General features: G+C 39.6%; 1 protein-coding gene across 2 annotated transcripts in view; it reads right to left on the bottom strand.

The window, feature by feature from the left end:
* The window catches only part of csmd3b (CUB and Sushi multiple domains 3b), a 331,521-nt gene that overhangs the window by 112,973 nt on the left and 194,391 nt on the right, over positions 1 to 24,157 (bottom strand). For both annotated transcript variants that reach the window (XM_077507458.1, XM_077507460.1), the window contains exons 9-10: positions 19,238 to 19,445; positions 4,768 to 4,880 (exon numbers count right to left, since the gene is read on the bottom strand). In XM_077507458.1, coding sequence (XP_077363584.1) covers positions 4,768 to 4,880; positions 19,238 to 19,445 — 321 coding nt within the window. The remainder of the gene's footprint in view (positions 1 to 4,767; positions 4,881 to 19,237; positions 19,446 to 24,157) is intronic.

The following is a 24,157-nucleotide window of genomic DNA, read 5'->3' as shown; positions in this document are numbered from 1 at the left end:
ACGAACGAACAGAAAAATAGTGCCTGGCGGTAAAGGTGTCTGACTTTTTTTCAGGAGGGAGTTTTGTGATGCAAATGTATCACTCTTTCGAACACAAATTGTTTTCAGAAGAAAAACGGTTTATTTCCGTGACGACAGCCAACTTGCTGGACTATTTTCCTCTCGACCAACACCGGACCAGAACTCGTGTCACAGAACGCTGTCAGGGGTCAAAGTCGGTGCTGATTGCACACACTGGAGGTGAGGATGAAATAGAGATTCATGTCAAAAAATCCGAACTATCCCTTTAACGCAAGTTCTGTGAAAGTTAAAAGAACTATTCTGTAGTTAGAACAATGCTTTTTCCAATAACTGAATGTTGGGCTTTCAACATCACATGGTGTAGATAAAGCACTCTCTCTGTATACTATATGGTCAAACTTTATTTTACAGGAAATACGTTCACCACCCCCACCTTAATAATAATAATAATAATAATAATAATAATAATAATAATAATAATAATGTGTGAGCGCAAACAAAATATATGCAGTTCCTGCAACCAACTTTCACTTCTTCACCTTGCCTGAGCAGACATGTTTTCCTGCTTTCCCCAGCGTGACACATGACCACCCCAGGCCGAAGGAGGATCTAAGCGCCACATGTAACCTGCTCCACGCTCTACGCCTTCGGTAGCATGTGACATGCGTGTCAAGGACCCCCGTGCAGTGCATTATTAAAGCTGTCTGAATGGAGGCTATTATTCAAAGGGAGTTTAAGCCTTATAGATGGAATCGTAATTGACAAGGCCAAGGCCTACAAGCACATTATTCACTTTGCTTATTTGCGTCTGGTGATGGAATGGTGGCTGGCTGTGCATGCCCACTGCATGATCCTGAGGGCTTTTATCTTATTCGTGGCGGGGAAAAATATATATTTATCATAATCTTATAACCACATTTGATGCATGTATCACTATTTTTACATATTTTATTTATAAATATTTTTTTAGTCCATCTATTGCAGTTGTATGTCACAATAAACTTCAAAAACAAACATTATCGTCATCATCACCTTCATAAATAGCATATGATTATTATTGAGACCAGCGGGCAAACGTGCTTGCGTAACGTCCTCTCATCAATTAAGCGCTGAACGTGACAAGTGGACTAATGCTATTTAGAATTACGGCCCTTTGGCTGCGAGATATTCGATACACTGTACAAACCATCCATCACACCCCCACATGCACACATATGCTCATTAGACACTAGTTGACAACAGCAGGGCAAATATTAAGACAAAGCCAGGCTAGCCTGGCCGAATGTCACCGTTTCCCCCACTCTTGTCTAATTCACCCCTTCACAATTTGGGGAGCGGAGGCACAATTAGATGGATATGTGAGCCAATTGGCTGACCTCCTGTGGCTCAACACACACACACACGCAAACACACACAGTCACGCAAAGAAAGTCTGACCATCTAGCCGGCTGTGCCAAAGCCTCCCTGGGAGGTCTCGGAGCGAGCGTCTTAGGAAAGCGACGCCTGCCTGCCAAAGTACATTTGCTCATGTTGTCTCTCCGGGCAGGGAAAAAAAAAATATTGGAATTGTTTTGATGCCATGTTGCTAAACTGAAATAACCTCCACCATTAGCACAAAAGGGCGAGGCAATGGGAATTTAGATCATTTGCAAGTAACTGAACAATTGTGTTTTGTTTTTGTTTTGTTTTTGGTCACAAGACAGATTGTTTCGCACAGTGGTGTCCAAACTACGGCCCGGGGGCCATTTGCGGCCCGCCGTCCATTTTTCAGTGGCCCGCGACATATGCTAAAATTGGCACTTGACTCAGTTCAAATAAAATAAACAAAACGGAAATGTTTGGAGATTGTTAAAGTAAGAAGGGAGGGTATCAACAAACAGGTGCCATTAAAGGTTATTTTAGTTAACTAAAACGAATTAAAAACATAAAACTAAAATTCAAAAAACAATTTTGTTACCAAAATAAAATAAAAACGAAAATGTTTTTTTAAAAAAAATAAATAAATAACCAGTCTCCCAGTTCCTATATTTTATGTTTACAAAACTAACTAATACTAACTAGAATTATAGCAAACATGTCCTTCGTTTTAGTCTTTGGTGATTAATTTAAACGTGATTTTTAGTAGATTTATTTTTTATATAAACCGGAATAATGACGTTTCAAAGTATGTCACACAGAAGTGACATCATTTAGCAGCAGCCAATAGACAAGCACCAAAAGATGACGTTGCGCCCATGCTGTTTTTTAAATATTGCGACAATACACTTAAAAAAAATAATACTAATACTGAAACTAACAAACTAAACCTTAGCATTTTTAAAGAACTAAACTAATAAAAACTAACAGAACCACCCTGAAAACTAATAAAAACTAACTAAAATGAAAATTCCAAAACTACAATAACCCTACTGCCATATTACAAATAAATTGGTTTATATACCGTCGCATTTTTCTAAATATGCAAAAAATTTTGTACAATTTTTAGGACTAAACACAATTTTTTCTTCATAACATTATGTGGCCCTTGCGTCCTTCTGATATTCTGTATGTGGCCCTCGAATGAAAAAGTTTGGACACAAAATTAGCATAAGTGCAATCGCAGACATACAATTGTGTACAGTTACTTGGAACAGGTTGTAGAACAGGTTCTCAAAAAGCAGCATTTGGCTCACATTTGCTCTCCCAGTTCCAAGTGGCTATTAACAATTGCATGTTAATAATGTTGGCACATGTTGAGCACAAGTGTGAAAGAAGCTGCCGCGCTAGTCAGAAAACCTTCTGTGCAATGCTGTGAAATATCTCCAAGGCATTTCGCACAGGAATCAAGTGGCTTGTGAGTGTATAAAGCTTTATAATCAATAATCATAATATTTTTGCAGCGGGGATGACTGACAGCTCTCGCTTGCTCGTTAGGGAACCGCCGGCTGATTAATCAAGGAACTTTTTCCAAGCGCAACCCTTCATTAACAACCCTGATTAACCTTTTAAAACCGAATTAGGCGATCAATCAGGATCAATTAAGCCGACCCCAAGGGGTGGCGGTCAGCTTGTCAGTCAGCCAATCGGGAGGGAGGCACAGAAATAATAAAATATGATTACATTTAAATATAAAATCATACATTACTAAAATTTCATTTGACAATTTTGTGTTGTAGTGAGTTAAAATAAAATAAAACAATTATTAGCCACTATTTTTGTTTGGATCTAAATCATTAGGAGAGCCACCGCTCGTTTAATCAAATTAATTAATAACTGACAAATATGAGAGATGCCATATCTGTGCATAAACAACCACATAACGGACCATTGCATTGGGGAATTATTATAATTAAAAATAATATAAATTACTTTATATTGAGACCTTCTGGGTACATGAGCGCATTTTTTTTAACAGGGAGCAAAAAAAAAAAAAAAAAGTTGGAATGTTTACACAGGGGAACATACATCTGTCACGTGTTAGCCGCTAACTGCTAATGCCGCTCATGGACATAAATATTGCATGTAGCGAACGCGATGATGGTTGGCAGGCTGTAAATATGAAAGAGGGATTTATGACGTATCCACTGATGCACTGTTTGTATCACTTTTATTATACTCATAAAAAAGAAACAACAATCTTGCCTTGGAAGATTAAATGGGATTACATTGGAATAGAAATCATGTATGCCTACTCATCTACCGCCATAAAAAAAAAAAAAAAAAAAAAAGACCTTCATGATACTGAATGCTCTCGCTATGGCATTCAATAAAATATGTACGGGGGTGTGGGGTGTGGTGGGGGTAAGTAGAGGGTGTCAATTCTCCATTTGAAAAGGAACCAGCTAGCAGGCCATGGAACTCGGGTACTGTCAATAACATCAAGTATTTTGATCATCGGGTCTTGGTCACTTTGTTAGCTAGCCAAGTTACATAAAAAAAAAAATAATAAATAAACTTTAGGAGAAAACCATTAAAATTTGGTGACAATATAATAAAACATGGAAATCTCTCGTGTCCACCGGTTCCGAATGCTTTATTTTTAGAGTAGCCTTCTAAGATCACTACAACTTTTTATTTTTTTTATTTTTAACGCTGCTGCGAGCATATGTACCGACAAGCCAAGAAAACTTCACTTTTTCCGAATAACAGTCTGCAGTCCGCCGTTGCTTACTTAAAAAATAGCTACGATAAAACAGACAAACATGGGACAAATTTCTCTCCCTTTTTTTTTTTTTTTTTTTTTTTTTTTAGAAAAATGTAGAAAATTAACACTATTTGTCAGATACTTGATGATCACGAGGCAAGTTTCCCGCATAACTACATATTTATTTATTTATTTGTTTGTTTTAACTCAATTTTTCTAATCTATTCATTATTGTCCATTTTTAGTCACCAAAAATAAATACATAAATAAAAACATGTTTACCCAATCCATAAATAGAAATGGTAACGTCCTCTCATTTTACATTATTTTGAAGGAGGAAGTAGCATGCTAGCATAGGATTACATTTGAACAGTTTTATTTACTTATTTATTTTCAGAAGTCTTACGCTCCTTGTCGATGTTATGATGGAATCTTCCCCCCAACCTTTCGCTAATAATAAAAAAATAAATCAAATAATATGGTGCAGTTGTCTTGCATCATCCTTGATGTACCTGGAAGTAGCTTGGCTACCATATGGACAAATATGAACATCAACTGCCAAACCGATGATAGATATATCCACATTTTTGTGGGGTGTTTATTATAATAATGTGCACACTCACCTTGATAGTGTGCGCTGAAACCACGGTAGCGGTGGTTGTTATCGGTGACAAAATGCAGCCGCAGCCAGTTCTTGTTGCTGATGATGGGCGATGGCACATTGCTGCCTGACAACCTGCAACACAAAACAACAAAAATACTTCTATATGTCTGCCATAAACACCAAACTGCTTTTCGAGAACGGCGAACAAGACTGTGAGAACAGGTGCTGAGGAATACTTTTTAAGAAAATTTATTTAAATAAATTAAAATGTGTTTAGCGTGTGTGGGAGGGGTAAAATCAAACTTTTTATTGCCTCTTTTTATTGTGGATTTTCACAGTATACAAGGAATCACTGTTTAAAAATAACTTGGAACAAAGTGCGCAAAAATGGCCTCGGGTTATGAGCCACATGCTGCTTCACCATGACTCGAGATATGATTATTGGATCACAATCTGGTAAATCAGAGATTACAGTACGTACTCGTACAGAATAAAGGCTTGGCTGCCTGATTCTGCGGCTCTCCTGCTGTGAGGGGAAACGATTATAATGATGATTATCATCATTATTATTATTGTTATATATGCAGTGTCTCAATGGTACTTAATGAAGGAGCAGATGATTATTCATACTCATAGTTCTTGCACAGATTCTCCTGGTTGCACGCTTGGGAGGATTTGACCCAGCAAATATAACGCTAGCTAGTACAGTTAGCGGTCTAGCTAACACCACCCCCCGCAGCGACCTACACTAAATGCAAATATAGATGATTTGTAGTTGAACCAAAACGGGCCAATGTGATTGTTTTCCACACATTAGGCGGTTCTAAAGTGCTTCTGCATTGTTAGCTTGTAGTATGTCAAGTGGACTACCTGCTCGTGAGCTGCGCTCGGTCTCATAATGCACGGTCTCATAAATAAGTAGGCACCCTACACTTTGGCCTTTTAACAACACATTACATATTTGCAGTGTATCACATGGAGGTTGCTATTAGTTTTTTACATTTATAAAACATAAGGCAAGGGCAAATACTTAAATACTTAAAGGTATTTCATGAGTAGTCTCTTCGACAAAAAAAAAAATCATAGACGTTAGGACAGTTTTGTACATGAACTACATCACAATTTACATTAAAGTTAGTGTTTTAAAAATGTAGAATAAATAAATAAATAAATAAATAAATAAATCGCATGTTTAACACTCATGCTTTTATTATTGTATTGCATTGAGGTATAGCGCTGTCAAAATTTATCGATTATTCCACAGGTAATCGATTATCAAACTAATAGTCAACTATTTTAATAATCGAGTAATCGTTTAGAGCCATTTTTTTTTTTACTTAAAATAGTACAAATCCTTGGATTTCAGCATATAAACAGTAATTGTTCACTGATTTATATAGTCCTTCATAAAAGAAGACTAATTATATTCTGTGTTTAATCAGAATAAGACATCTGCAAATATCTTTTCTTTTTACTTTAGAAAATGGCCAAAGCAGGAACATAGTACAACCTCTATCCCGTTTTTTTTTTTTTTTTTTTTTTTTTTTTTTAAACATCACTATACAAAGTACAAAATAAACATCAACAGTAATCAGGGTGGAAAAAAATGTAATACACTTTAATGAAAAATTTAAATGAATTTGATTAGTCGATTAATTGATTGAAAAATCAATAGATTAATCGATTCTAAAAATATTTGATAGTGACAGCACTACTGTGGTATTGTCATTAGTTATTTTGAGATGAAGATGTGTATGCAAATACTTGCAAGGAGTTGACAAGCATAGGGACGATGCTTCGTTGGTAATGAACACCATATACTGTAATGCACACCATTTTCTGTGCAATTTGTGACTCAAAGCAACCATAAAAAAAGAAAAATCAAGCACTGTATTCAGTTAAATGTATGCTATTGCCACTAAATGACTGTGAAGGTGCACTGCATTCATAGTGCAGTAGTATGCACACTTTTAGCGTATTAGTTTTATGTTAGACTTTTTTCTTTCTTTTTTTTTTCTTTTTTTAAATGCGCCGGCTGTAAAACATTACTGCCGCGAATTTATAATAAACAGCAGACAAAGCAACCAGACTCCCGAGAGGCTCGCGGCCGTTTGTGATGGATTAACACCGCCGCTTGTTGCGCATCCCGAGTTGTAATTGTGACGGGTCGCCAACAAATGCATTCTGTATTCAAAATAAGACTCCATCGCTTCACTTTGGCAGCGGCATCATTACCTGCAGTGGATCATTAAAAGTTGGGGTGTGTGCATATTTAAGCCCCGCTAATATTAAAGGAGGAATTAAAGCATAAATCCATAGTGAAGGATCGTGTGTTGTTGTTGTGTAAGTAGTTGCAGTGTGAGTATAATCAAGCCGGAAAGATGAGAGAAAACAAGATGGTCAGATGGAGAGAATTTATCGAAATGGGTAAAGGACAACTATTTTACAACACAAGTACATCAGAAACCTAAATTTAAGATGTGAAAAACAAAGTGAAGCTAAGCATCAGAACTTTTGCATTCTATTGACCACTCATTTTATATTGTATGAAAGCCTACTCCTCATGAGAACAGTCTAAAAAAAAGTCACACACAGCAGAGCTCTAAAACCAAACAAGAACAGACCCTAAGTGGAGTCATCTTCATTTCCGCCATGAGGACAAAAGCATTATTAAATCATTAATCTACACTCATGGTTTGCGACGATGCACACTCTCCCCTAGGTACAGCTTCGGCTATTAAAGCACTTTGGGGGTGTCACAGAAGACAAGCTTGGCGACGTCTCCGAAGGTGGGGGCGGATACATTTGGACACGACTTCCAAAACTAGGACTTCAAACCTATTTATAAAAGACATGAACAACCTACGACGCACTGTTAAGCAACTCGTGTTGAGACAAGAGACCTCAAACAAAGCAACAAAACTAATGGAGTACTTCAAAGCTTGGCAAACAGGCAACTATAATAACAGAACATAACATGTCTGAAGCTACTTGAAACCATGCTAGGCCAATTAAAGCCAAAGCTGAAGCAAAGTCTATTTGAATTAAGATGAAGTTTACAGTAGCAAATTAAAATCAAGCTACATGAAGCTCAGACGAATGTTGAAGCTAAAATTTAAGGAATATATTCAAAAGAAAAACATATGTAGCTAAACTGACATATTAATCTTTGTTAATCTAAGTAGGTTATAAGATACATTGGCAAGATCACTAAAACCAAGCTAACTGAAGTCAAGCTACCTGGGTTTTCTCTGGGTGGCCGAGTACTACCGTCGCTTGCGTTCGATGCAGGCGGCGTGGGTTTGCTTACCCGCCCGGGAGACCATATTCATATTTGTGCATGAGTGTTTAAAAAACAAAACAAACAAAAAACGTCATGCTACCTAAAGCTAATTAACTTTGTGACGCTAGGATGAATTAAGCTATGACAATAAAAACTGAAGATACGAGGCAGAACAATAATCAGAACAGTCAGAAAGTAGCTTGGAATACTCGAGAAATCTAAGAGAAATTCTTGTAAGTTTAGTTTTAGATTTGTATTTTTTGAACATGTGAAATGTGATCATCCAGATACATTTCAGAAGGTAGCAGTAAATGTTTTTTGCTAACCATTTAAAGAAAAAAACACGAGAAGAAGAAGAAATTGAAACACATGTTTCACATTCTGAAGAAGCTAGAACTAAAGATTAACTGAAAAAGAAAAAAAACAAACAAAAAAAACATCTAAAATGATGGCTGGCTAACTTGAGAATGAGACACCTGAAGCTAAGCTGATTACATTCAAGAGAGTTGAAGCTAAACCAATTAAAACTGAGCTGTCCAAAGCCATGATAGCTGAAGCTATGAAAAATAAAATTAATGACACTGAGTTTGACCAAAAAAAAACTAAAATACTGTAAAAGAAGTTAACTGACCTAAAGCCAAATTAAGCTAATTAGGCTACTTCTGAATAATAATGTATGAATTGCTAGGTTAACCAAAAACTACATAGAGCCAATCTGGAGCTGCAAGTCAACCCGGATGCTTGTGTGCAATTTGGAACTTATGATGCACCTTGCAGTAGCCCATGACGTAGATTTACCCCGGGTTTACACCGGTTGCGGTTGCGGTGCGGCTGCGGTGCGGTGTGTCTTGACTGCGTGCTCCGGACGCGTCAATTTTTTGGCCAATCCACACCGGCTCCGCACAGCTGCGGTCCGGCAGCTCCGTCGGCGACCACTTCCCGCCGTGTCTCGCGTGACCGCGCGCGATCATGTGGCATTAAAAACAACGACAAACACACAGAAAGTCTGTGCTCAACAGAGAAGCAGAAAGAGAGGTGGACTTTTATTATTTTGTGGCTTTCTACCTCCAATATAAACCTCTCCTCGTCCATGTTCGCTGGTGTCTAAACCGTGAATGACCCTCTCGCACGTTAACTCCAGGCCCCTCTACGCCCACATCACGTTTTGCTAGCATGCTTGCGAAATAGGATCTGGCGAGTGTTTTATCTTGAAAGGTAACCGGAAATTTATTTTGAAACTGCGTCGGTCTTCCTGTCCCGCTCGATGTGTTTTGTGCTAGCTTGCCATTTGCCGGAGGCCTACCGCTGCGGCGTCCGGCAAAAATAGAAAATAGGCTATCCTTGCGGAAGGGCTGTGGCACACCGCAGCTGAGACACAGTCGACACGCAACGCACCCGCAAGCGGTGTAAACTGCACCATTCGAATGAATGGAATCTAATTGCTTGCGTCGCCGGAACGCACCGCAACCGCACCACAACCGCACCGCAACCGGTGTAAACCCGGGGTTAGTGAGTAAATACCCAGTGTGGACAAAAAAAAATAAATTCAAAAAATCCTAGAATACTTTGACTGGACTCTTTTGGATGTTTGAGGAGCAGTTTTGATGGGGTTGCACATGTAGGGAATGGAGGAGAGCAGAAAGGGTTGTTTTTTTTTTTTTGTTTGTTTGTTTGTTTTTTAATGCATCTACGATTTTCGGGTTAAAATGCTCACTGAGCCTGCAGATATGATTGTATCTGAACAAGATGGGCACCATTCAAATATCCAGAAACTGCTTTCAAATGATGTATAACATGTCTGGGCAAGTATCCAGCATAGCCCATCTTTTTCCAAGATGGCTGCCGGGACCACTGGTGGGCCCTCGGGATGTCATTAAAAACAGCTTAAAGGACACTTGGGGACAACAGAATAACCAGAACAACATACGCTACACACGTGCAAGTTTCTAATGCTACGCAAGCAAAATAGTGCATTCAGGGTACTTTCACAGCGTTGGAAACTTAAACATAATCAGCGGATTGTTTTGGCAGATGTTTCAAGGGCAGTAATCGGCGGCCGATTAATTGCAAAGCTAACAGAACCTGCTACCTGCACCATTGTCCTACGACTAGTCTGTTTTCCAATCATTGGACTGTTTTACCTGCCAATAATGAAATATTCCCTTCTGATTGGCTGCATTGTCCACCGCCTGGCCAAACTACATGGAACACGTGTAGCACGTGTGTTTGCACTGTGTGAGCGCTCATTAGACAGTAGGGGGAATGCTATTTAATCAGGCAATCTGTCTTAATAGCCTTCGCTAATTAAGACAGGTGGGAACTGATATCCACACACATACGCACACCCCTACAAGTCTACACACTCTGTGGAAGCATGCCGCTGGGCTGAATGTAGTCTGGGTGGAACTGTCATCAATCAGTTTGCACAGACAGCAGAGGGATGCGTGTGCGTGTATGCGTGCGTGTCACTCGCCATCAATCTCAAGTGGGCAGAGGGTAATCAGCGTTCACAACGGGACCCCTACGCACGCACCCCGACCCCCGTTATCTCATCTAAATGTGTCTCCCACCGCCGTCTCATGAAAGAGAAAGACGACATAAAACACTACTGCACGCAAGCGTGTATCAAACTGGACAACGAGGACATAAAACACAGCAAGACGAGTGAGTGTAATGGTGGTAATAGCAATATCGTGATATCGCGATATCACAATATATCGCCGTCATGACACGATATTAAAAGCATCTGTTTAAAAAAAAAAAAAAGTCAGGTTGATTTCCATTTATGCAGTTCTAGCACCCTCTGGTGGCTAGTTTATTTATTTTTTTATTTGTATTTATTTTTTTTAGTGCAGTTTAACTTTCACAAGGCATGTTTTGGCCCTTCTATGTTTAAAATGCTAATGGTCAGATGAAAGGGATACATAAATGCTTGTGGTACTCAATGTGTGCTTGCATTAGCAAGTAAGTGCCTCAATATTAAGTTATTAGAGATTGTAGGTTGTTTATAAGCATTGCTATCATGTACAAAAGCACGATATTGTCCTTTTTTTTTTTTTTTACTATGAGCTTATTTTTTCTACATTACTTTAAACTTTTTTTGTATCACCAACCTCCCCACAATATCGTGATAATTATCATATTGTGACCTTCAGATTGTGATAAAATCATATCGTGATGCTTGAATATCGTTACATCCCTACTGTTTCATGCAGTGATTGCAAAACGGACGAACAAATGCCGTAAAATGTCTGTATCTGTGCCTTTCATACAGAACCCAGCTAAGACGTTCTCACAGCTGCACAGCATTGGTATGACATCATTATTTTTATTGCTAAAAACGGTAATACATTAACAGATGCTACCTAGTAATGTGTAATGCTATCATATAGCAACACAACAAAATGCAGATTAAAATGAGTTTTGCATCTGTTCTGTGTGCAGATAAATAAGGATGTTACATATTGCCCTGTCATTCGTTTCTAATGAGATTCAATAAAACATTAACATGCTAACACCTGGTGTGAGTGTACAACAATATATCATATTTAATACCGTAAACATATCCATCCGTTGATGGCCTCGTTGCATGGATTTCTGCTAAAATCTTTGATGGTAGAACTTGATGTTTGGTGTTCTCAAGGGGTCAAGAAAGAAGTTTTATTATTTATTTTTCAAGAACTATCTTAATCAAATAATTACTCCGCCGAGACACTTCCAAATGGATGCAAGAGACCCATTAAAACATTTTTGGCAGGACACGAAAAAGAAGCATCCAAGCACATTTGTATTTCCACTCTATCTCACGTTGCAGTACTTGCACAGACCAATCTGCCAATTTCAACTTTGTTTTGACTCATTATTGCAAAGCTGGTTTCAGGTCATAGGGGTTCATTTCAATTAATAAGCATTTTTTTTTTCTTTTATAGAGTTTTAATTAATTATTGCGAGGATGTTGACAGCACATATATTCAATGGCAATCTGTAACTGGACTTAAAGTTAAGTTTATTTGATGGTGGGCTATTGACAGACACGCTTGACAGGCTCTCGTTACAAAAAATGGACGAGCTTTAAAAATAGTGCACCCAGTGATCAAACTTGAAAGCCAGCACAGGAGTCCTTGAGTACCATGTGACACCCTGTTACAATGAGAAAAAAAATTAAAAAAAATAAATGTAAAAAATGTGTACTGTGAGCTGACACTTTTATTTATTCATTTTTAAAAAAAGACGTTTTAGTAAAGGTATTGTTTTTGGTGCAATATTATTCTAATCAGATGCTCGTCAGAAACAATTCCGCCATATTAAGAGTGACCTATTTTGTTTCATTTCCCTTTTCAATGTGTTTTGATCGTGACTTTTTTTTGCATCCACACAACAAACAAATTAACATACACTAATCTAATTATACACCTGACTGATTATTTCCATTTTTATTTTATTTTTATCTGCGCAATTTGATTAAGCTGTTTCGAAGCATCTCAGAGGCTGATTCATTTCAACGCACCATTTCAATGCAAAGTGTTGATGTGTGTTAGCCTATAGGCAACATGTCAAGCCTTCCAATGGTTGCTTCCTGTTTACACCGCTTGCCAAATTATTAGCTGATCCCGAAAGACAGTAGACCCTTATATGGGTCGCGTTTGCAGCCATTCTGTGCCTAATTTCACACGTGCTAATCCTGTACAGAAGCTACATTCAAGTCGCATGGCGGCGGATTAACGCTTAATTGCTTACACGCTTGTAATCTAATTGCGGTATTCTCGCGTTCCGTGTTTGACGAGTTTCTCGTGTACCCCCCCCTCGCCTCGAGCTCGCTGCCATGGGACCCCAATTCCGCACCCCGTCCCTTGCGCCTGCCTGCTAGCACGTCATCCTCGGCGATACATCACCTCCCACATTACTACATAATGGTCTCCTCGATTGCTCTACCAGCGAGGCAGAAGGTGGGTTCGGTAAATGTGAAGGTCGTTGGGAGCCGCGAACCCGCCGGGGGAAACGGTCTCAGTCTGAGCCCGTTTACAATCATTTGGCCAATAGTGCGCTAATGGATTCTCGTGAGACTCCCCGATTGACTGATGTGTTTTGCAGTAGTTCATTTTTGGGGATGAGAGGAGAATATAAAATAACTTCTATGCCAGTTCGCAAGTCATTTTGTACACGTTGGACAGAACATGAGGTGCAACTGTAATTTATGACACAAACACCCAAATTGTTAAATCATTTTGGCATCTCCCAATGTTGGATGCCTTTCCAGGTTTTCACCGCAACTTTGTTCCATTGTCTTCTCTTGAGCAGGTTTAAAAAAAAAAATAAAAAATAAAAAATGCATGCTCAATAGCCTTCATGTCTGATGATTGACTTGGACAATTCTTGTGTCTGAATGTTGTTCTGAGTTTGTGCTTCTCTCAAATTCACAATTCCTTAGGTTTTTTGTTTTTTTTAATGATAATTGGATTATCCATCGACAGCTATTTTGTTTATACTTTGGTATGCATTTCGTTTTGGCAGGCAAAACCCACATCTGAAGCTGTTCCAATGACCATGTTTCATGATTTTTATCAATAAGAAAAAACAAAAAAAACCAAAAGTGGTGTTTTGTCCAAAAATGTCATATACATACAGGGCATCAGCCTTGGTTCCAGCCTCCTATATAAAAGAAATAGAGTAGTTTTTTCTTTATGAGAAAAATAGCATTTCATAATATTCTATTTTATTAAAAAAAACACACGAAACAATAACAAAATTGAATAAAATGAAGATTTTTTTGTTTCTTTTTTTCAAGTTTTGCTTCAATTCAATGGACGTTGTGCTGCTCCTTCTGGTGTGTACACCTTCGCCACCAGGGGCAGTATAATACAGGCGTACATGGTGACCGTCAAAACTAAGCTCAGTAAGCTGCAGTAATGTATATGTGGTTCTATAGATATGACTGAGTTTACTGCAATTACAGTATAGTGTCCAAATATCACATTTTTGCTGTCAAGGAAGAGCAACACGATTGAAAGACTCCAAACTTGCACCACTGTACTGTGCATGGAAATCAAAGTTAAATATTGATCTTGACTGTTTTGTCGAATGAGTGAAAAATTGCCTTATCTTCTTGCTGGTGCCAAAAGTTTTTGTATTCTTCTACCGATCCGAACATAAACTTCTGCTTCATATTTAAACTGAAACATATTTTTTTAGGGAAATACACGCTCCCCTCGAAAGTATTCGATTCCCTCCAAGGAAATTTGCCGGAGTGAAGCAGCCAGCCTCGACAGACGCTGCATTCCCGTCTGTGGGCTGAGCACAGAAATCAAAGTTTGATGTTCCTTTCGAGGATTTGCCATGAAAATGTGAGGGCCCATTTATCACTGCTCGCAGCCTTAATTTGCCTCATTTTAGTATTATTATGCAGTGGTTGACTTCTCTTTACACTAGCATGACAGTTAAGAATGTTATATAATACGGGAAAATAACTAAATATAGGTTTTATTGAAGGCGAATGGAATCATTTGCAAGTCAACCATCTACCACCGTCGCATCTTCCCGTCACCCGCCATCAATCCGACTCCCCGACGCGTCACCACAACGACGCTGGCTTCAGCTACAACCTGTCACTGCTCATTTCTAGAGATGTTAATAACAAATCATGGAAAAAAAATATATGATGGAAGCCCGACATGTGGCGAGACAGCAGCATCACACGCAAGGTGGAGGGCTGTCAAGCAGAGGCGCATAAAGATCACTAAACAGCGGGCGACTTCCCGGCAGATAACAGATAGACGGGACACACTTTCAAGGGCAACTGATTGTGAAACAACAAAATGCAACACTTGCATTTGTGTGTGCCTGAGTATGTGTGTGTGCGCAATGTTAGGCTAGGATTACAGGCACTTAGCTCATATTGATATACTCCTCTCGCAGGCACGAGTGTCCCCTCTCTGCATACTGATTAGACAAGCATGAGAGGGAGGCTGCCAGATCAAGTGCGTGGATGTAAATAGGCCGTTTGTGTGAGCAAAAGACTGCTGTTGTCTGATAAACACCTAACTCTCGCAGCCGGTCACGGTATTAGTGGCGGCGGCCATTAGCGCTGCCTGTTAATTGTCGGCGGAAAATGAGCATTTTAGCTTATGCCTTCTTCTTCCCCTGCAATTTGCCAGCGGAAATCGGTAAACAAGGAGCTTAGCGACCCAGTTTCGAGAAAAGCCAGTGACGACGACAATAAAAAAGGTCGCGTGTTGGAATCCTGCAGCTTGAGCTAAGAGAAAAATGAAAACAGTCTTATGCATTAAATAAGCATATTTTGGATTTCTTTCTGGGAAACATGCACCTTTTGATTTGTAATTGCTTTTCATTGTGAACACATTCAAAGTAAGAAAACATCATTTTACAATTTTCCTTGTTTTGCTTGTCAAAGACAAATGAAAGCCTGGAATGGAAGATTCTAGATTAAATCAGTACATCCAAATTTTACAATCGGATCCGGGTCATGGCACCAATATAAGTTCTGAAGGGAAATTTCACTGGTTCTTTTATCTTTAATGCTTGCTATACTAATAATAACTACCAGAAAACTACAGTACATATTCTTAGTTGAGCTATTTATTGGATGCCGTAATTTGTCAAAAATGATTTCTACTAGTTCTAGTCTTATACTGTCCAGCCTAGCCCATGTGACAATGTGTTGACCCAATGGTCTTAACTGGTTTCAACTAGATATTTGTGCCAGAATGCAACTAGACAGGAAGATGCCGAACCAGGACAAGTCACAGTGACAAAACGGAATAACGAAATGGACTTTATTGACTTTGTAGAGTTATTTGATTAATATGGGCAGCTACTGATTTTTTTTCCCCCTCTCCACTATTTACCTTCACACATATGTCTCGTATATGTGGCTCAAATTTGGTAGCAGTTGAACAAAATCTCTAAGAAAAGTCTGGAAATGGCATTAGTAACCTCAAAATGGCTGCTTCAAACCAAAATGGCAGAACTCCCTTCGTCTTTTCGGCCATGGGCTGTTGAGCCTTTTTGTGCACCTACTCATAATAACCATGGCTACCAAATTTCATGTTCCTACGGGGGCTGCATTTTTGAAGAATTCCGGGCTGGCTATAATGGGAAGAGCAGAGTCAACAGAGCTGCTTTGTCAACATGAGGCCTCAGCAGTTTTTACAGGGGACACAAAGGACAAACATCAACTAATTGTGGTGCACAAAATGTTCATTACATTATAGTGGCACCTGTTTACATGCATGCGTGAGGTGCACATAAGGTCTTCTCACTAACATGCCAGCTTCTTTGCCACTTGTACTAAATATGAGCTGCTTCTTAAACAAAAAAATACAATTGTTTACTTGAACACAGATTACACATTTAATCTTGGGCAATGAGCCACATGCTGCTTCACCGAGTATGAAGGCAAATCTGTCTGGCTTCTGCTCTGCTAGATTTCCTTGGCAGAAAATGGGAAATTCCTTTGTGAGTTGTCAGGAAGTTCACTCATAATATTTCACAGCCCACAACTGCTCATCGATTTTGGCAAATTAGGGTATTGACCAGCCATTCCTGTGGATTTAATCACGACGTAGGCTATTAGAGCGTCACTGATCTGAGGGCAGTGGGGCAGAATGGGCTGAGAACAGATTTTAGGGCCATATTAGCATTCATGTGCAGGTACACGTCACTCATATGCATCACCCCTTGTGAATACTACATTTCTTGCGTCCCCGAACACACCCTTGGTACCCAAGCGGATCGTTTTTGGCAGACTTCCAAAGCAACAGGTGGAACTGTAAGCTTTAACTGTGATGCTGTTTTTGCCAGTCAGAGTCCCTGAAATAATTACAGCTGGAAAAAGGCATAATAGGATGCTGAGAAAAGAAAGGCAGACCAAGTAAAATCTAAAAAACATGATGAACAGAAATAAATACCTTAAGTCGTTTAATAGTTGCCATCCAGTAAATAGACACTGGGCCCCAATACAAATACAATACCAACAATGTATATTTTGCAAATTATAGTTTAACAGAAGAGTCCATTTGAACTCTCTATTGTTACCCAAAACAGCAGCACCAAAACACATTGTGAAGATCCTTTTGTAGTATTAAGCTATAATTGGTGTAATCATTTGATCTCTTGCTAACCAAAACAGCAGCACTTACAGAATCATGTAAAGTCTCTCAGAAACAGGGAGTCTTAACCACACTTTGAGAATATGTATGCCTTGTTTTGTTTCCTCGGGGAGCTATAAGACTAATTGTTCTGCTTAGTCTCTCTCGATTATTGCAGTTTCTAAAATGTAATAATATAGTAATATTGTTTATGTGTGACCCCTAGCCACTATTTAGAAAAATCTGGGGGCATGCTGGTTTTTACCATCTGTGAATGCTGTCGAAACATTTATTGAATGGAAACCTGTCACTCAAGCTGTATTTTTCACCTAAAACAGGTTTGCAGTTTGCACACATAAATGTTGTGTTGACACGATTCTTTATAAAGAGAGAAGTGAGTACTTTTCAGGCTAAAACAGCGGACGGGATGTGCTGATGTCTCCGGGGAGCTGTTGTTAGTTTACTCCCTACGCAAAAACTCTCACATCTCTACCGAGCCTGCGTCTGGAATTGGGTTGAAAAGTTCATATTTGCAAAATAAATGCGAGGGGGGATTTCAGTTGTGCGCCGTAGTCCATTCAGCCAGATCGGTGTGGACTTTGACACACAGTTGGCGTGACTTATCGTTTCTGGGGAAATGAGTGAGCCGTAACACAGGATTGTGTCTGTTATAAGGCTAAAAAGTGGTAGCTGGCTGCAAGGTGGGTGTCAGGAGATTGATTCAAGTAGGCTCACTTAATCCAATACACATTAAGTACAGTACGCCTGCATCGTCTAATGAGATCAGAAACTCTCAAAACGAGTTTTGGGTTTTATGGTGAGTCATCAAACTTCACCACTGTGCTAATGCTAATCTAATGTCAACAACACTTTTGCAATTTGCGGTCGTGTATCTCATACATGTGGTTTGAATAAAACTGCTGTTTTTTGCTTTCAACACTATTATTTAGTTTATCTTTGAAGAAACCCTGGAAATCTTCATATTTACCCGAGCATTGTGCCTTCCAAAAATCTGCGCATTTTATGTTCCTGAATGTAAATCATTTTTACGCTGAATTATTATTATTTTTTTTAACAAAGACCAATCTTTGAGGAATGACTTCTTGGGATGTTTTACTCTTGATACACATGCATACCAACCTCAAAATGTTCTAATTGTAAAACTAATCTGACCCTTTTAATTATTGAAATCTACAAAGCTGTGGTGACAATTTGCAGATCATTAGAAAAGGTGCACAGGTCGATACGGCCTTAAACATATAAATGTGTCTCACTGCACCCTTGTAATTTGTCATTAAAAGGTAGTGCCAAGTGCTTTTGGAACTAAAATATGTGAGGCTCATTGCGGAATCACACCCCGTCAATAACGTTTGGACATATGTCACAAATAAGGACCTAGTTTTACATGAATAGACAGATTAAATGTTTAAAAAAAAATGTCTATAAAGTTAAATTCAAATGGCCTTAATTTGATTTTGGAAGAGATTATTCTGATTGTTATTAAAATTGGGTTCTCAGTGTTTTTTTTATTTTATTTTATTTTTTTCATTTTATTTTTTATTTTTTTATTTTTTTAAAGAAAGGTTCCCAGATCCTCTGGGGTCTACAAGCTGTAACTTAGGAGTCAGCAAAATAGTTCGAAAAATATAAATAAATAAATTATGCCATGTGATTCCATATTCCAACACCTCTGCACCAACTAGTTCATTGCACCCAATGTGCAAGTCTTACGAACGTCTCAAGTCTTTTTGTCAAGTCCTTGACTACAGTATCTGGTCTTCATCAAGTCAGACCGCTTGGGTCAGATCATGATATTATTGATCAAGTGACTTAACTTGTAGGCATATATAGCACCTTGTTATGCTTCAAATCAAGTCATGGCCCAAGTCTCAAGTGTTCTAGTTTATGTCAAGTCAAGTCAAGTCCAGTCACAAGTCACCAAAACAAGTCGACTCAAGTCCAAGTCACAATTACTCAAGTCCCTATCGCTCGTATACATTTCCGATGGTAATTATATTTGACTACATATAAAAACATTACATCTTCAACATATCAATTCTCCAACCATAACATTAAGCAATGTAACAGTAAGCACCACTTACCAGATGGTTGGGGGCTCGGATCCCTCGACCTCCAGGTAGTCATACTTCTCCTCAGTGTGGAAGTCTGTAAAGACGACAGAGATGGTGTCTCCGGGTTCGGCCAATAGGATCCAAGTACAGTCGGCCTGGTTACCATAGTTGCCGGGGTAACCGGGACTGGTCACCACCCCACTGCCGCCCCGCACAGTGCCCCCACATGTGTCCTCAGCTGTCAATCAAATCAGAGTGACAAATAGAAAAACCTGGGTTAGGGAGAGGAGGAGGGACTGAAGGGCGGATTTTTTTCTCTTTTTTTTGTAGACGGGTGGGTCAATTCAGGAAAAAAATGGAATGGGAAACTGATTTCCACTACACCAAGCAGGCAAGACAGCCCAACGCCCCGCCTTCTCTCTCCCAATACTGCTTCAATGTTAGAAATGGGATTGCCAATCGTTCTTAATGATCATTTGCTAATGTCAGATTTTGCTGTAAGGGGGGGTTAGGCTGCAGTTCCTGTGGTCGACACCCAAATGACATTTGACACTCTCTCCTCAATTAAAAAAGGACTGTGATAATTGACTGATTTGCTGTATAACAGATAAAGACACATGGATCGGCGCTGTGCACACGGTATAAATTATAAACATACAATTTATACAGAGGACGGGGTTGGGGGAAAACACCGGATGACATTGGAACCTTTTTGCTGCACTAGGGCATCAGTTAAAAGTTAGCAACTGCTGCTTAAATTGGTGCCCCAGTGGAAAAAAAGATACAATGTTGAAACAAACCATTTTCAACTGTGAATATAAATTATACCTCGATAATTTATAGATATAGACATTAAGGCGGCAAATCAGGAAGACAGCACATTCTTAGACAAAACAAAGACAACAGCAAGTGCAGTTTTCACGTTTCCCGGCAGAAACAACTCAAGCGTCAAACTGCACTGGCTGATGGGTACATCGACAGCGAGGCCGACGCCCTCTAGGCGGCCGCAGGGGGTGGTGCCTTCAGGGTGGCGATGCCCCACCCCCCAACCCACAAATATAGAGCATAAACACAATCAACAGATCAGACGCACACACTCGCACGGCAGACAGGAAGTACAGCACAGAACGAGCCAGGAATAGACGCGGGGATCACAGGAACAGGTCGGGAAAAAGAAAACAAGACGTGGGATGAAAAGGAAGAGAAAATAAAAGGCAGGATTTAAGCGTGAGGTTCCAGTCTTAGCTTGTGTCAAATGTATTGAAGACGTGCAGCAATATAAAGTAACAAATGCTAAATGTTAGGAAATGTGTTCAATGTTCATGAGACAGAATGTTGCCTTGAAATAAGCTTTATTCATTGCTCTTATCTCTGAATGGTATTTTGAAAAGTATGGGTTAATCTCAGTAGCACAGTCTTGTAGTGGGAAGCAAGTTAGTTTGTGTTCGATTATTTTTTATGACTGTTTAAGTAGATTTAACTGACCATTAACTTTAACAGTACCGTTCAAAACTGGGTTTACTTTAACAACGTGAGCAACTACGTTTTTTACAACACATATTTAATTTGTAACGAGCGGGTTAATTATTTAACAGGTTAACCCATGGTTAAAATAACCTAGAACTGAACAACCATTCACCAGTTGTGGTTTTGAAGTTCAGTTCCTTCTCATGTGGAGTTTGCATGTTCTTCCCACACTTGTTTGGGTTTTCTCCGGTATTGTGAGCTTGAGTATTTACAATTTTTTTCCTGAAGGTAAGATGGATTCATCTATTTCAGCAATCTAAATAACTTAAGTGGAACTGTCGATATTGTCTCTTCAATACATCCCTTGTTTCTTTTCTTGGAAGCCTTTCATTCTCATTCAAGTTTCACTCAAGCTCTTCAAACTCATTTGTTTTTGTGTCTCATTTTTGCTAGCCTGTGGGCTGATTTCCCCCCCATATCGCACCTGCTGATTGTCAAAAAAAGGAAATTTCTTTCAGACTCCGATGACAATAAATCTTATGTTCAGCCTCTCGTAGAAAATGGCCTGCGGCGAAGTACTGGACTGAGTCGGTGGTTGGCGACCCCTGCAGTACCTGACAGGTACTGCTTTAAGATGGCAGTGTTCAGTAAAATAAATCAAACGATAAGTCTGTCAATTGGAAAAAGGTCAGCCTTGTAATTCCGATATTATTTTAAAGCAAGATTGAGACAAAACCGTCAACTTCATCCACCTGTGGCGACATCACCATAATAGCCTGGGCTACTTAAGGACAGACCTTGTGGACTTTTGCAAGCTGCTTTCACACCTCAGGGCATGAAGTCACCCGGAATGGCTGTGCGTCAGTCGGATAGCAACTTGGCAATTTGCAGAAGGTGAGAAAGTGCCTGACACCAGCACCGACTCCTGCTGCATTCTGTATGGACACCGCTGTGGTTTGTTATATTAGGAAACATCCCCTTAGGTATTGTTGTGTTTGTGCTATCACATACAGGTAGGGCACAAGAGAGGTGGAGGGACTGACTTTACCACTGTGGTTTCAAGGTGGGGCCAACGGGAGTTAATCTATCAGCAATTCTCTTTTTCTTTTTTTTCGTTTCCATCCAGCTGCACTTTAGTGGTGTACTTGTACTGCACACTGCAACCGGGGGAGGCCGAACTTGTGTTTCAGCGCCCAAGCACTGACCCACAAGATGGAGTTCTCAGTGTGTGTGGGTGCCGTTTCACATCACATCAGCGGGCCACACTTTTGCCCTTTTCTTTACCTTTTGCCGCAGTCGTACCAGCTCTCCACCCTCCCCAACCGCCACTGTCTCAACTTGTCTTCTGGCCTTAAGACACTGGGTGGTAATCACGGCTCATACACATGGTAGAGTGACTGTGTGTCAAGAGATGAATGTCTGCACAGTGTAAGATTAGCCTTATCACTCTCAAACAGTTGCATCAAAAATAATCCAACAGGGGTCAAAAAGCGACTGACCCAACTTTTGGTGGTTTACATTCAACATTAAAAAAAGTAGGCAAAATGAATAAGCCACAAAACATTTTTTTTAATTGTACCCTAAAAAAATGAGCTTTAGACTAAACTAAACTTAAAAAAAAAATAAAATAAAAATAAAGTACAGTTTGGGGAAAAAAAATAAAATAAAAAAAATAATACGGGTAGTTAAGTTAATATCTCAAAAAAAGCCTTGCTCATTCCCTTTTTGACCCGTATTAGGTTATTTTTTACCAAAATATTTTACAGTGTGGCTTCACTCTAAAAACAGTTGGGTCAGCAATAACTCAATTTGCATTAAAAAAAAAAAAAAAGGACCCAACCTATTTGAATGGAATTTGACGGGAGACAAAAATGTTTTTCATTTTTAGAGACTAGGGCAGGGGCAGAGGCAGGGAGAGTCATTCACAATATGGAATAACTCCATGCTCTAATTCCTGAGTTTTTTTTTTTTTTTGCCTTATTCTGGTTAGCAAACATAATTCAGAAGAGCTCATGTGTCAGTTCTCTCGTATCCGTTTGTGAACAACTGGCATCCTCTAATTGTTTCCAAATACTGTTAAAAAAAAAAAAAAAAAAAAAAAAGGAAAAAAAGGGAAAAAAAAGAGCCAAATTCTTCAAGAACAAAATTGATTTGGGCCGTTGCTAACCAAAACAGCAGCACCTACATAAACTATCAGTCTATCAGAAAGAATAATAATAATTGTGGAGTATGTAAACGTGAGCCTTGTTGTGTCGGACACTGACTCCTGTTTTTCTCTCTCCCGTTTTTCTACACTGTACTTTGCGGCAATTCTCCATAACAAGCCTTTTCATTTTTGTTTTGATCCCCGCTCTCACTGCTCATATTGTTTAATATGATTCCAAAGACGAGCTTGTACAACAAACGTGGCCCTTGCTGACCAACGGACAACAATGAATCCCAGTGGAAATCTCCACACAGGCGTTTTCTTACTATCATTCCCCCTCACGAGGCATTTCGACTTTGATCCCTGCTTCTTAGCCTGCTTATGCCCGCCTGCGTTTACCATAAAACCCCCGCTGCGCTGTCATCAATATCCCAGCCATCGGAGTATTCCTTCTTTATCCCTCCCCGTCTCGCTGCATGCATCCTGAAGATCTCCCCCTCTTTGCTGCTCTTGGTGCTGATTGCTTTTAATACCTTTTTTTTTTCTTTTTAGCTCTCCACTCCTCACCACAACCCCTATAATTCCATCTCTTGTTTGCATCGCTGGCACGGTGAAAGCGGCGATCCCCCGGCACACAATTTCCAAAAACACAGCGGGTTCAATCAGCCGCTGTCAGCGTGAAGGGATTACTGCCCGTCTATATCATCAGCTTTTTTTTTTTGCTTTTTTTTTCGCCTCTCCTGGACTTCAGGCTGCATCCATCCTACTGCTCTCTTATCTACATCCACCCAGCCATCCATCAACCTCTCCATCCGTAGTGTGCGGTACTGCGCCATGTATAGCCATCAGTCAGTCTCGACCAGTGCTGCTTGCTCCTGAGTTTACCTGCTGGGAATAATTAAATGGACTCCATATGTGCAAGACGGCAGTGAATTTCACCCATAACAGCCCTTTTTATTTTTCTTCTTCACCTAACATCAAATGTAATGTGAATAGTCACCCCCGCCCCCATCTGTAGTTGAGTAAACACCACAAACGCCTCGAGACACAATTTGTCGAAATACTTTTTTGGTTTCCATGTCATTTTACTACATGCTCCATTTTCAATAATAAAGCCGAATGGGTCATTCTTAAACAGCAGCTCCTTGAAGCTTGCCGACGTTGCCCTTCACGACTTCCAGGAATGACGTCTGCCTCACTTTCCTCCTTCGGGGGGGAATCTGTTTCCACTTGGATTGGTACCGCGCGAGAAACCTGATGCCATCTGACACCATCTGGCCTTCTACGCCCTCCTCCCAACCAACCCCTGCCCGGCCAAAAATACTCACATTTGATTT

This window comes from Festucalex cinctus, chromosome 19 (genome assembly GCF_051991245.1).
Source record: "Festucalex cinctus isolate MCC-2025b chromosome 19, RoL_Fcin_1.0, whole genome shotgun sequence".
Taxonomy (NCBI): Eukaryota; Metazoa; Chordata; class Actinopteri; order Syngnathiformes; family Syngnathidae; genus Festucalex; species Festucalex cinctus.
This window is presented reverse-complemented; position numbering and strand designations above follow the sequence as displayed.